At 31.3% G+C, this 14,150-nt stretch overlaps 1 protein-coding gene across 4 annotated transcripts; it reads right to left on the reverse strand.

Annotated features, from left to right (window-relative positions):
- LOC117918362 lies at positions 1-5,123 on the reverse strand. 4 transcript variants are annotated; one of them, XM_034834953.1, is made up of 10 exons: positions 5,020-5,123; positions 4,541-4,605; positions 3,943-4,108; positions 3,401-3,628; positions 2,682-3,145; positions 2,288-2,461; positions 2,069-2,185; positions 1,215-1,394; positions 1,064-1,110; positions 1-660 (listed from the first exon to the last, which is right to left on the reverse strand). In XM_034834953.1, exons 2-10 carry the CDS (start codon positions 4,586-4,588, stop codon positions 330-332), a joined length of 1,755 nt encoding a protein of 584 aa, XP_034690844.1. In that variant the 5' UTR covers positions 4,589-4,605; positions 5,020-5,123; the 3' UTR covers positions 1-329. The 4 variants fall into 4 exon arrangements, with proteins under 4 accessions (XP_034690844.1, XP_034690843.1, XP_034690840.1 ...); XM_034834952.1 differs by having other exon boundaries at positions 3,236-3,628; XM_034834949.1 differs by having other exon boundaries at positions 2,682-3,628.
- Between the last annotated feature and the right edge of the window lie 9,027 nt (positions 5,124-14,150).

The raw sequence follows: 14,150 nt of genomic DNA on the forward strand, positions 1-14,150 counted from the left end.
AAGCCATTGGAAATTACTAGCATTATTGTTCCATGCATTTCTATACCCAAAATAAGAATAAGTGTTATGAGTGCTTCAGCACTACATCACATGTTTAGCTTATTATTTGACCAGACTGTACAGATGGCATCTGAAAAACAGGGAATCTACCAAATCAATATAGGGCTATCTTCTAGTAAAATATACTCATGCTAGAGTGCTAGATTCGATCCACATATGTGGTAATAGGGAGAAGCTTCAAAGTTATGACTAGGATCAATAACCTAAAACAAGGTCCAACAAGCTCTTTTTATGCTGCTCTTATCTACAATATAATGAGAGCTTCATCTCTATATGTCGCCATCGTTTTCGAACAGATCCCATCCATCATCTAAAAGCGCCTTGTGGTCATCTCTTCCTCCGCTCTCCACGGGGCTTTTCTTTGGTGATTGGCCACCAACTGAGGCTGTTGGGCTTGTCTGCTTAGGGGTCTCGGATTCATCAGATAGAGCTGGAACTGGAACTGGAGCTGGATCAGATGACATGCTCTTCAGAGAGGAGCTTGAAGAGGCTAATTTGCAACTAGTCTGGCTTGAGGAGAGGGACTGGCTGAGAGGAACTCGATCGTCAAACTTCACTTTCAGAAACTTCACATCCTGGCAAATAACAGAGATTTCTCCTCTGCAGAAGGAAAAAGACAACCATGATTTTCTCGATCAATACAGGGGTTAACAACATTTCAAAACCTTCTAGGAGTTCAGCCTCAAACAAGGAACTGCAAAGCAAACGCTCAATCAAAATGGGTCGAGCAATTTTTATGTGATTATGAAATGGAGATTGGGATATTCTGATGAGACTACAGCACGACCAGGGGAGAATATCTCAAATCCTGAGCTCACAAGTATCAAACTATCAGAAGCTTAGGAAAACCCATTAAAAAAGGAGACGGAAACACTAAACCCTAAGCAGAGAAATGAGCAAAGCCAATCGGTAGGTTTGGAGGTCCATCAACTAAGAAGTGTCTCGTATTTTGGAGAATAAATCATTCCATAAGAAACTTCAAACAAATGAAAATGAAACTTACTGCAACATATCAACAATGTGACCACGGTCCATCAGAAACTCCTGTAACTGAAGAAAATATTGGGAAATAGAGTTAGAATTAGTATAATTTATTATTTCTACAGCAGCACCTGTTGTACCAGATTACAACTGTATGCAGAAACAGCAGCTACCTTGGAATTCTCTTCTGCCTCTTGTTTTAGCATCATTGACTCTTGGACCACCTTCTCCATTATGGCTTCTTGTTCAGCAAGAGCTTTACGTGCAGACTCTTCCTTCTCAAACTTTACCTGCTCTGCTGCTTTGATATCCTCTTCTGCTGCTGCTAGCCGTGCTTCAAGAGCGTGACGCATCTGCAGAAAATATGCAAGCATATGTGGAAGAGGCATTTGCCAGGGATTATAATGTTTAAACTTTTATATCTTCATTATGATGATCAGCTAGCATGCACTATGAACTTGGCCAGCCTTACTCCCTTTTAGTTAGAAAACACATCCTTTTTTTAGTGGTTTAGATTCTCATGGGGAAAAAAATAGGCTTAAATCGGGTATTAGAGAAACAGGTTCAGAGGATTTATCAGCAGGCCATACAGTCAAGAGTCAGGCCCCAACGGTTGTTTCCTAATTTTTATAAACATTTATCAGTTTTGTCTAGCTATGGAGGCCGTTCATTCAGATTAGGTCAGATTCAAGCCCAACCCAAGTCTGAGCCTAATGGCAAACAGGGTGGACATATACCATGGGTTCAAGTAGCAATTGATTATTTTCAGAATCTGGTAATACCCGCATTGGACAGGATACAAGCCTGTTCAATAAGCCAATGGTGTGGCCAATGGATATGTACACACCTGCCATCCCTGCAATTAACAACCTACAGATCCATGGTCTCCGCCAAATATTTCAAATTTGAAACCTTGAAGAATGAAATGGATACAGGTGACTTAAAGTTTGATCTAATCTAAAACATGATAAATACATATGAAAGAAGAGTTACTAGCAAATAGATGGAGCAAAAATTTAAAAAGCACCTCATCAAGAATTTTGAGAGATTTATCCCTTTCATCCGACAAGCTGAGTAGGCGAGATTGAAGCTCCCTTGCTTCAGTTGCTAAAATGGCCTTTTCTCCATACACTTCTCCTGCATGCTGCAAGGATAAGGAAACAGACAGTTCTGCGTTAGTTGAATTTTGACTGAATATGAGAAACTCATAAATCAGATAGCATCTCCTAATTGACAAATACACAACCATTCCATTTGCTTCCTTCGCATGTTGCAGCATCTCTTTCAGTTCTTCCACCCTGGTGAGGATTTCCAAACCTCCCCTAGCAGCTTCTTCCCTGGCTTGTTGTGCAGCTTTCTCCTGGAGTTCTACCTCTCTCATGATATTCATAACTGAGTCCATGGATGAAAATAATGTTTTCTGCACAACAGAGGAATAATTTGAATCTGAAGTTCAGGGGTTGTGTCCATGTGTATCTAAAATAAATAGGCAACAGAGAATTACACCTGATGACATTCAATTAAAACTTCAGCCAAAACTGTTCCTATGTTACTTGAAAATACCCAACCCTATCTGGGAATTGCAGTAAATTTACCATAAATGAGAAAAACCAAATAGCACAGTTTGAGGGCAGTATTACCTTATTATTTTTGGCATCTTCAATCATTTCTTCAAGAAAATCAGTACTACAGATGTGGCCTGATTGGGTTACTATAGTGTTCAAGACAGGCTCAACCACGTCACCAACCATTTCAATATCAAAGCCATCTTCTTGCTTGGCATCATGATCAAAAGAAACACTTGACTCTTCTTTCTCGCAATGAGTAATACAAGAGATAGAATCAATTTCTGCTTGGAGAAGACGTTCTGGAGCATCCGTATCTGGTACTTGAATCATCTCGACTTGGATGCCATCCAAACCTGATGCTTCCTGCCCTTTTTTATGAGTTACTGTGTCAAAATCACACGCCACGAGATTAAAAGAGTCTGAGTCTGCATGCTGATCATTCAAGCTGCTGATGATACCATCTCCATGCATTGAAGCATTTGAAGTGACAGAGGAAGCTTTGACACTAGTGTCTTGAAGATCCAAATCTTTTGAATCTGCATGTGGATCATTCAAGCCATCAACCATACTATCATCTTCATGAATTAAAGTTTTTGGTGTGATTTGAAAGAGGAAATCAATTATACTTGTGACACCACTGTCCCCAAAATCTTGTGATAGAGTCAAATCTTTCATTTTATATTTTTCAAGTGCTAATTCAAGATCACCACACCCATCATCTGCATGCAATGGAGTGATTGCTATAATATTTGAGATCCTACCAGGACCTACTTTCGAGCTAATATCTTGACCTTGTTCCAATGGAATTAATTCCTCACTTTCAGTGTTTTCATACACTTCATCATGACCATCATTTGCATCATAGAAATCTAATGCTGTAGAACCATCCATTGCCTCATCATCATTGGGGTTTTCATCTGCAACTGATCCAGATTTTGTTGAAAGGTCTACATTTGCTGCTTTTGCTTCTTCAACTACATGTTGATGATCTGCGGGAATGCTTTCCTCTTCACCTTCAACTGCACAATTTAAATTGATAGGTCAATAAAAATATAAGTTAATCAAACAATACACAGAATGACGAGCCTCCCAAGTACATGACCAAACAAATATCTTCCACATTTGAATTGATTGTATGACAAGCAACAGACAAGAAGATAATCCTTGAGTTTAATTTTTTGGTTCAAGTGATATGGGATGAAAAAAAAGGCCACAGATAAAAAGGTGCTGCATGAAAATAGTTGAAGCAGGAAAGCACATTCAACAAACACAAATTCAATAGCACTTCAAACTAGAGCTGGACTAGCCTATCTCAATTAAAAAATAGTAATACCCATTCCAGATGATGAATCTTCAAGGAGCTGATTTTCATAGCAAGAACCCGAAGACCCGGGGTGTTGAGACATAAAAGGGAGAACATCGTGAAGAACAAATTCCACAGCTGCATCAGCATCCTTAGAGTGTTCAATAGCTACAGCTTTCAGCAGTCGAGCATCAACCTGTGCAAATCAATATCAGAAACGCCTTCAGTTTACAATAGAACTGCAACAAGACTATATTTTCACCAAACATTGATGCCAGATCATAATTAATGGGTAGATGGTTGCACGAATCTTCTAAAAGCTATCAAAGCGCCAAATCTAAAATTTTTAGGCTTCAAATGACTGAGGTAAAGGAACATTAAAAACAATCTAAGCTTGGAAATTCATAAAATTTTCCAAAAATTCACAAAATGTCCAACTATTCTGAAAAATTGGAAAGCACGTAAGAAAATCATACTACAAAGTATCCTTAAAAGAGAGGCCAGCTTCAGTCTTATTTGGTCCATAAATATCAGCATGCCAAGAATATGACTAGAAAATAGTAAGAAGTAGGAAATTTAAAGGAGTAATAAATGATCCAGAATGTTTCAACTGAGATAGAACTCATACCTGAGGAAACACATCCTGCAATGCCCGATAGACTGCTTTGAAACCCATATTCAAGGGCAATTAAACTGCAAGAGATCAATTAAATAAAGAATTTAGAAACAAAGAACACAAAAATTAAATCAAACACGCAACATATTCCACAAACACCAACGGTTCTGTGCCCGAACCTACCAATTCAATCATCACACCAAGCAAAAAATCGTTGGGAGTCGAAAAGAAAACCCTAAATCTAAACATGCATTAACCAAAAAATCGAAATAGAAAGAGTCGCCACAGAAAACATTTCAAAATCTGGCACAGATCGCAGGAAATCGACCAATGAAAATGAGAAAAAAATCATCGTGAGGACCTGAGAAAATAAAGTCCTCCACAAAAGTGATCGAGAAACAAATGCAAAATTCAAAAACTCAACATTGTTTTCTCCGATCTTCCTCAGTGATTCTTGGGAAACAAACAAATTCGCAAGCCCAAAAACTCACCTTCAGATGGCCTTGTTTGTGTATGTGGAGACGAGGACTTACAGCGGTCTTTATCGGGAAGCGAAGTCGGCGTAACGAGGAGACCTCAATAGCTAAGGAATTGGGTATTTCCGTTAATTTGCATCCTCCCCAAGGGCATTTTCGTTCTAACACAATCCTAAATGCTCCTCTCTCCGTTTTACGTGGATTACGTTTTTTTTTTCTTCAAAAAATAAGGAAATTAAAGAGATAAGTAGATAGCGAAACAAAACTTTACCAACCAACGATTTTTCTTTTTTTCTTTTTTTTTGGATTAAGAAAAAATACTTGAATATATATATATATATATATATATATATATATATATTAATTTTATTTTAAAAAAATTTTATTTATTTATTTTATGTGCCTATAAAAAAATATAATTAAAAATAATTATGATGAGGTATCTTATAAAATTTAATATTTATTACTTAATTACTTAAGTTGACCTTAAGTTAATTATTTTAATTTATTAATTAAAATTGATTTTTTTTATTTTAATTTATTTTAATTTAAATTAAGTTATTAAGTTATATTAAGTTCTTAAATTGATTTATCAAACACCCATAATTTTAGGGATAGATTATTATTATATAAGAGAAAAAATTAAAAATTTGAGAAAAATAAAATTTAATTAAAAATATATTCTTTCCTTAACCTTTTAAATTTTTAAAGAGAAAAATAAAAATAAAATCTTTTATCCTTATCATCTTTTTTCTTATATTATATTTGGTTACCATAAAATTTATTTTGAAAAAAAAAATACAAAAATAAAAATAAAAAATATATTAAAAATCAATAGATTATTTTTATTTACTATTTCAAACTCATTTTATTTATTTTAACTATTCAATATAAAAATTAAATAATTTAAAAATATATAAATTTTAACTAATTTTAATTATATTTTATTTTATATTTATATTTTTTATATGACAACCAACCTGAAAAAATCATTTTCCTTTAATTTTTTTTCTTAATATTTTTGAGAAACCAAACATAATCTTAATATTAAAAAAATATTTTCTTAAATATTTTTAAAATTTTTAAAAATTATTTTTCATGACAATAATAATAATAATAAAAAAAAAGGTAGTTAGCTAAAACCTCCTTAATCTCTGCCTAACTTTTGTCCCTCTACAACTTTTTAAAATTTCTCATAATTTTAGATGATTAAGAAGAACCTCTGCAACTCGAAGACAAATATGATGGAGCCAGTGTGCATGCGGAAGGGAGACGGTTTCCTATTGCCATACAGCCAATTAAATGGTGCCACCTGGATGACGTGTGGTGTTTTTAAGATAAATAATAATTGAAAAATGTTATTGAATTTATCGTTTCGAATTTAATTATTTTGTAATTATGAAATTGAAAAATTAAGGGGCCTTTTCATTTGAAGTTTGAAAATAAGATAGGCTAGGCATTTATGGGACAAATCTCAACAAGAATAAGGATAATGATAAAAGTTCCAAAATAATTCCAAATTTATTCATTTATTTATTATTTTATTTTAATATTTATATTCAATAAGTAAGAGTGTTTGATAGTATTTTTAATCATTTAAAAAAAAATTAATTTTATTGAAAACTTCTTAAATAGGAAGATTTTAAATAAAAACATTATCTAGTGTTTTTATCCAAAATATTTTTAAGAAGGGCTCTAAAAATATTTTGGCGGCACTTTAATAATACATTATAAAATTAAAGAAACTCAAGAATTGTTAATCAAGTAATTATTTACGTGATTTTTAAATTTCAAAAATAATTTTTAAACTAATTTTGACTAAGTTTAAAAGTGATTTTAATTAAAACATTTTTATAAAGATAATCATTTTAAAAGTTCATTTCATAGTGATTCTAGGAAACCGTTCAATAGTAATCATATAAAATGTTTTTAGTATTGCTAATATTTCAAATTTTTTATCTTTTAGTGATTTTATAAATTTTAAGTACACCTGGATATGGTTCCCAAAAAAAAAATATAAAAAAAAGTTAAAATGATTTTTTATATTTGATTTTATCGTATAAAATACCAAATAAAATAAAATAAGTTAAAAATTAATTAAAAATGTATACATTCAAATACATATAAATAATTTATTAATTATCCTCCCTATTTTCCTTTTCTCGAGGACAAACATAACCCTAATTATTATGATTATTTTTAGTTCAAAAAAGTGCTAAGTAAAAAAATGCTAAAGAAAATGATTTTTTTTATGTTTGATTATTTGATAAAAAAATACTAAAAAAATTAAATATAATTAAAAACTTATATATTTTCAAATTATTTAATTTTCATATTGAAGATTTAAAATATATTAAATAAGTTTAAAAAATATGTAAAAATAATTTATTGATTTCAAATCTATTTTTGGGGAAGAAAACATAGCCCTAATTTTTATAAGAAAAAACTTACGAATTAGAATAAAAAATGGGCATTAAGTCCTGGATGTTGAGGAAGACTACCAATTCATGGGAGATGGACTTGAGGAAGACTACCTGTCACGCCCCAAAACCCACTCTAAGGGTATGACAGTCATTTTACACCTCAAGCCCAAATGCTCAAAGTGGAAACAACACAAACATTATTAGTATTGTAACTGAAAATTTACCAATTACCAAATTCTTATTCAGAATAATAGGACAAAATTTTAAAATATCTAAGTATCAACTTTAAAAAAAAAAAACTAATACATCGACTAAAATGTTGTTGTTCAAATAACTTCAAATTCAAATCATTTAAACAAAAATTAAATTTTAACATCTAAACAATGTCTAAAATAAAGTTTGAACCAAAATCCTAACAAAGAAAAATTCCCTAGGCTAATCATCACTTTTCACCCAAACTTAGAGTACCTGAAAAATTATCAACGAAGGGGTATGAACTTAAAACTTAATAAGTTCATGGATCAAACATTTTCAATCATACTTGCAAATAAGAGATCTAACATATACTTATTTTCATAAAAACTTTTGAGTTCAAAATACTAATACATTCAAACTTTTCAACAAAACTTTCTCATATCCATTTCAAAACAATTTCTCATCAAAACCAAATCAAATACATTCAAAATATCTTTACTTTTATTATCAAATAACAAATGATGCCCAATTAGGTAGGATTTCACAAATGAGTTACTAGTTTCAAATTTGTTCCATTTAAGGTGAACAAAACAAAAAGTCCACAATTATAACCCGTTAACTAGAGTCATATAATATCAACTATTATAACCCGTTGACTAGAGTCGAAAATATGAACAATTATAACCCGTTGACTAGGGTCATATAATGCAGAGTTAAACACTTTATTTCATTAATTCAAACTTACAAAACAAAATATCATACCTCCACAAATTTTCATTTTTTCATAAATAAAGAAAATTCTCAAATATACTTTCCATATAAAACACATATTTGATCCATTTAATATTTTTACACATTTCAAAATACAATATAAAAAGAAAATTATTTCTTTTACAAAATCTACATTAATTTCCTAAATAAGCACACAAAATCTTGAAGAATTTAGCTTGACGAATTTACTCCTCACCTAACATAAATACACAATTATCTAAAGATAAAAAATTTGACAATGCTAAAAATATTTTATTTAGTATTAGAGATCCTAAGTAATTTCTCATGCTGATATTATTACTACTCAATATTATTTTCAATTTACTAAACAAAATTAATTTATTGAAGTTTCCAAATTATTGTAAAATTCATTTTATTTCCTAATATTACCCTCACTATTTATTTCTTTGTATACTTAAATTAAATTAAAACCTATACAAGAAACTATTATTATTATTATTATTATGGTTCCCATAGTCCAACTGTCACTTAACCACAATTCCACCCCCACACCCTATTATATATTATTATTATTATTATTATTACTTTCAAAGACCCTTCGACACCATTACTCAAAGCCACCAACTACACCCATTATTATTATTATAATAATAACACTTTTTTTTTTTCATCTTCTTCTTTTGTTTCTCCCTTTCTTGGACGCCTACACGCATCATTTTTTTTTCTTTTAAACCCTCTGCTACACGACACACATCTACATTATTATTATTATTTTTTTTCTTCACCGTTCCATAAAATCACGCTACTCTTATTTTATTAATTTATTACTATTGTTTTTTTATATCTATCCATTTGAGTAATCAAAATCTGTCGATCTCCATTAATAAATCAAACTATGTTAATACATTTTTAATTTTTTTTACCTATAAATTAATTAAACAAACTCTAATAAAAAATGAGATATTCCAAAGAATATCTAAATTGTTCAAAACTAATTAACGAATATAAAATATTAATTTAAGGATTAAAAATCTTACCTGAAAAAATTGATCTTCAACCCCTAAACCTCCAAATTTTTAGCCCTATGCTCTCTGATCTTTCTGATCTCTGTGTAAAAGGGTTTTCTGAATAGAGAATGTAGGAAAAATATAATTTATATCTAGGGGTTTTTAATACGAAAAGACCTTTCTACCCTTATTAAATTACTTTAATTAATTAATAATTTCTAAATTACGATTTTACCCCTAAATTAGGTTTGAGGCATTACATCCTCCCCTCCTTAATAAAAGTTTAGTCTTCTAAACTTGACATACACGAGTCTTGAAATAAATGAAAATGTTTTTCTCTTATATCTTCATCTACTTCCTAAGTGACCTCTTAAATACTAAGATTGCTTTACTAGACCTTTATCAACCGAACAATAATAGAACATAGTATCTTTTCCATTTCACACCACATAGGCATAAAACCCTTAACAACCTTTCCTAAGCAAGAAACAGACCCATAAATCTGAGATCATACACAATGGTCTAATAACATGTTATCCCTCAAAACTAAACTCAAGCTTACTAGAAATGTGGAAAGTCACACTTTTCCTAAAACAATCAACATAGACATAGCAAGAAGTTGACACATCTATCACCAAAATCTTGAAGGTTAGGGAGTACTAAGTCAATTGACATATTTCTATAACCAATCATCACAAGACAACCTCCAAACATTATAACTTATATTAAATAAAACCAAAACTTAAACTAATGTGTCACTCATCTATCCCCAATTTAACCAATTCAAGTTCCCAACAAAATCATAACCTAGTGCTCCAATACCACTCATAACGACCCGCATTCAACTGTGCAGATATTATCCGCTTTGGACCCAAAAAGGCCTTCACGACTTTAAAACGCGTCTATAGGGTTACGAGGAGTTCATACTTATATAGCGCCAAAAACTTTCCCCTCTATCTGATGTGGGATGTCACAAACACCCCCCTCCTTCTATGCAGACACAACGTCCTCGTTGTGTCCCACGAGATTGTGGGGCCAAACAAACAAACACCCTTATATGACTAAACAAACCCCACACCGAGGTCGGTGATCGACTTTGATACCACTTTACCACGCCCCAAAACCCACTTCAAGGGCATGACAGTCATTTCACACCTTAAACTCAAAGGCTCAAAGTGGAAACAACACAAACATTTATATTGTAATTGAAAATTTACCAATTACCAAATTCTTGTTCACAGTAGTAGGACAAAATTCTAAAATCTCCAAGTATCAACTTAAAAAAAAAAAACTAATATATCAATCAAAGTGTTATTGCCCAAATAACTCCAAATTCAAATAATTTAAACAAAAATTAAATTTTAACATCTAAACAATGTCCAAAATAAAGTTTAAACCAAAATCCTAACAAAGAAAAATTCCTCAGCCTAGCCATCACTCCTCACCCGAACTAAGAATACCTATAAAATTATCAACAAAGGGACATAAGCTTAAAACTCAATAAGAAACATCAATACAATTTCATGGATCAAACATTTTCAATCATGCTTGCAAATAGAAGATATAACATATACTTATTTTCATAAAAACTTTTGAGTTCAAAATACTAATACATTCAAACTTTTCAACAAAATTTTCTCATATCCATTTCAAAACAATTTTTCATTAAAACCAAATCAAATGCTTTCAAAATATCTTTATTCTGGTTATCAAATAACAAAATGTGCTCAATTAGGTGGGACTTCACAAATGAGTGACTAATTTCAAATTTGTTCCATTTAAGGTGAACAAAACCAAAATTCAACAATTATAACCCGTTGACTAAGGGTCATAAGGTCAACTATTATAACCCGTTGATTAGAGTCATAAGGTCAACTATTATAACCCGTTGACTAGAGTAATATAATATCAACTATTATAACCCATTGACTAGGGCCGGAAATGTTAACAATTATAACTTATTGACTATGGTCATATAATCCAAAGTCAAACACTTTATTTCATTAATTCAAACTTACAAAACAAAATATCATACCTCCACAATTTTTCATTTTTTCATAAACAAAAAAAAGTCTCAAATATAATTTCCATACAAAACAGATATTTATCTATGTAATATTTCAAAATACAATATAAAAAGAAAATTATTTCTTTTACAAAATCTACATTAATTTCCCTTACCTTGAAGTAACACACAAAATCTTGAAGAATTTAGCTTGACGAATTTACTTCTCACCTAACATAATATCATACACAATTATCTAAAGGTAAAAAATTTGGCAATCCTACAAATATTTTATTTAGTATTAGGGATCCTAATTAATTTCTCATGCTAATATTATTACTACCCGATATTATTTTCAACTTACTAAACAATAATAAATTAATTTATTGAGTTTCCAAATTATTGTAAAATTCATTTTATTTCCTAATATTACCCTCACTGTTTATTTCTTTATATTCTTAAATTAAATTAAAACCTATACAAGAAACTATTATTATTATTATTATTGTTCCCATAATCCATATTCTTTGAAAATGCTTCAAAATCTATGCTAATAATTATGGCTCTCCAGTGTCTAATCTGATTAATAAGGGACTTAACACAAATATCAGAAAATTTGATGGGACATGACAATAGTGTTGGTCTTCTGTTCTGATAGTGTAAAGAAATATTATGTTGTACAGGTAAAAGACTACCATCAGATACCCACTCAGGAGCTTTGCTGATGATGATGGCATTTGCAAACTTCTTATTCATCTTAAAACCTTGAATTAACCCCAGGGCTACCTTTCTTCCAAAATTATTGGCTTGATTAGGATTTGAGAAAACCAATTGATGGACTAAACCATAATCCAAAAGTAAGTCTGGAGTTAGGATTAAATCCTCATTCTTAAAAGAGAGGATGATTGGTAGATAATACTCCAAGTCAATACAAACCCGACTGATTGTAAAGTTCCTATTGAAATTACAAGATATTTGCTTAATGCCTTGCTAGTAAAGAATGGGTTCTTTGACATTTCTACAAAATTTAGAATCATCAAATTCCTTATCCTTGACCAATTTTAAACCTGGGACCTGAAAACCAGGAGTGGCTGAGAAATAGATGTGAAGATCCTGGAGATAAGCTAAAATAAAAACTTGTTTTTCTTCAACTAAGACCTTGGCCTTTTCAAAGATTAGAAAACAGACATCTTGCTTGAGAGAATACAACATCTCATTCTTATGAAAATACATTCTTAATTTAAAGTTGTTCCACTCATCCTCACTCAATTTTACTTCATTCACCAGTGGGATGGATTGCTTATTCTCCAGTAGGGGAAAAGAGGTTTGAGCCTCAACTAATTCTAGTTTCTTTTCCAAAGTCTTACACATTTCTTGCAAATCACAAAGACTTTTGAGATAACCAAATAAGGGGTTAGCATAAGAAAAGTGGTTAGTATCCATAAATGATGGAATTGTGGGGAATGAATCCTCCACGAAAGGTAGATAACTCAAACTTGCTTTATCCTTGATAGGGAAAGTGGAATGCTTAAGGGATTATGAAAGAATAAGATCTTTGGAGAAGTTGCCGAAAGCTTCAACTTCAAAATGTTCATAATAAAGTGACATGAATTTCTCACAAAGAGTTGAATGGGGTTTCTTAGAATCTGGAGATTTCTTAATGGGCTTAAGAGGTTGTCTTTCTTTTTTGGGGGCCATGATCTTGTGAATCTTGCAAAAATTCACGAGTTAAGAAATCAGGGATGAAGTTATTTTCTCTTTTAATATACTCAATTTGAAAATCAAAATTGCTTAAAATAGCTTGCCATCTAGCAAAAATATGCTTAGAAGCTATATTCATAACATCCTTTTGTAAAACTGATTTTGAATATTTGCAATCAACTCTTAATAAAAATTATTGATTTAAAAGATCATCTTGAAATTTTGAAATGCATAAAATAATGCTTAAAATCTCTTTTTTAATGGTGATGTAGATGAGTTGGGCATTATTTCAGGTTCCTCAAGTATACATAACCAACTTTTCTTGGTTACCATCTTTTTGCTTAAGGATTCCACCATAACCTATGTCTAAGGCATCAGTCTCAACAATCTTAAAGGCTTCTGGATCAGCTAGGGTAAGACATGGTAGGGTCTTGACTCTGGATTTGACTAACTTGACAATCTTGGTGTGATTCTCATTCCAAGGTATAGGATTTTTCTTAAGTCTTTGTCTCAAATGAGCACAAAGCTAGCTTAGATCTTGAATAAAATTTGACACATAATTAAGGCTACCTAAGAAACATTGCAATTGTTTCTTATCCTTAATCTCATTAGAAAACTTATCAGCAAACTCTATTGATCTTTGGATTGGGGTAATGGTTCCTTGGTGGATATGATGACCTAAAAATCTAATCTTAGTTTGAAATAGGTTGATCTTAGTGGCTGACAAGCTTAAACCATTACTCTTAACAGTCTGAACAAACTTATTAAGATGCTTCTAATGTTGTTCTACAGAAATAGAGTACACCAAAACATCATCAATATAGACAATGATGAAATCAAAAAACTGGTTAAAGATTTCATTCATTATGTTTTGGAATTCTAAAGGTGCATTCTTAAGACTAAAGGGCATTACGTTCCAATCATAATGTCCAAAGGGAACCACGAAGGCTATCTTATATCTATCTTTTTCTGCAATCTGGATTTGCCAAAATCCTGATTTCATGTTGAACTTATAGAATACTTTAGACTTAACTAACCTTTATAGGAGGTCTTTCTTATTTGGAATAAGATACTTAATCCATT

This window comes from Vitis riparia, chromosome 7 (assembly GCF_004353265.1).
Source record: "Vitis riparia cultivar Riparia Gloire de Montpellier isolate 1030 chromosome 7, EGFV_Vit.rip_1.0, whole genome shotgun sequence".
NCBI lineage: Eukaryota > Viridiplantae > Streptophyta > Magnoliopsida > Vitales > Vitaceae > Vitis > Vitis riparia.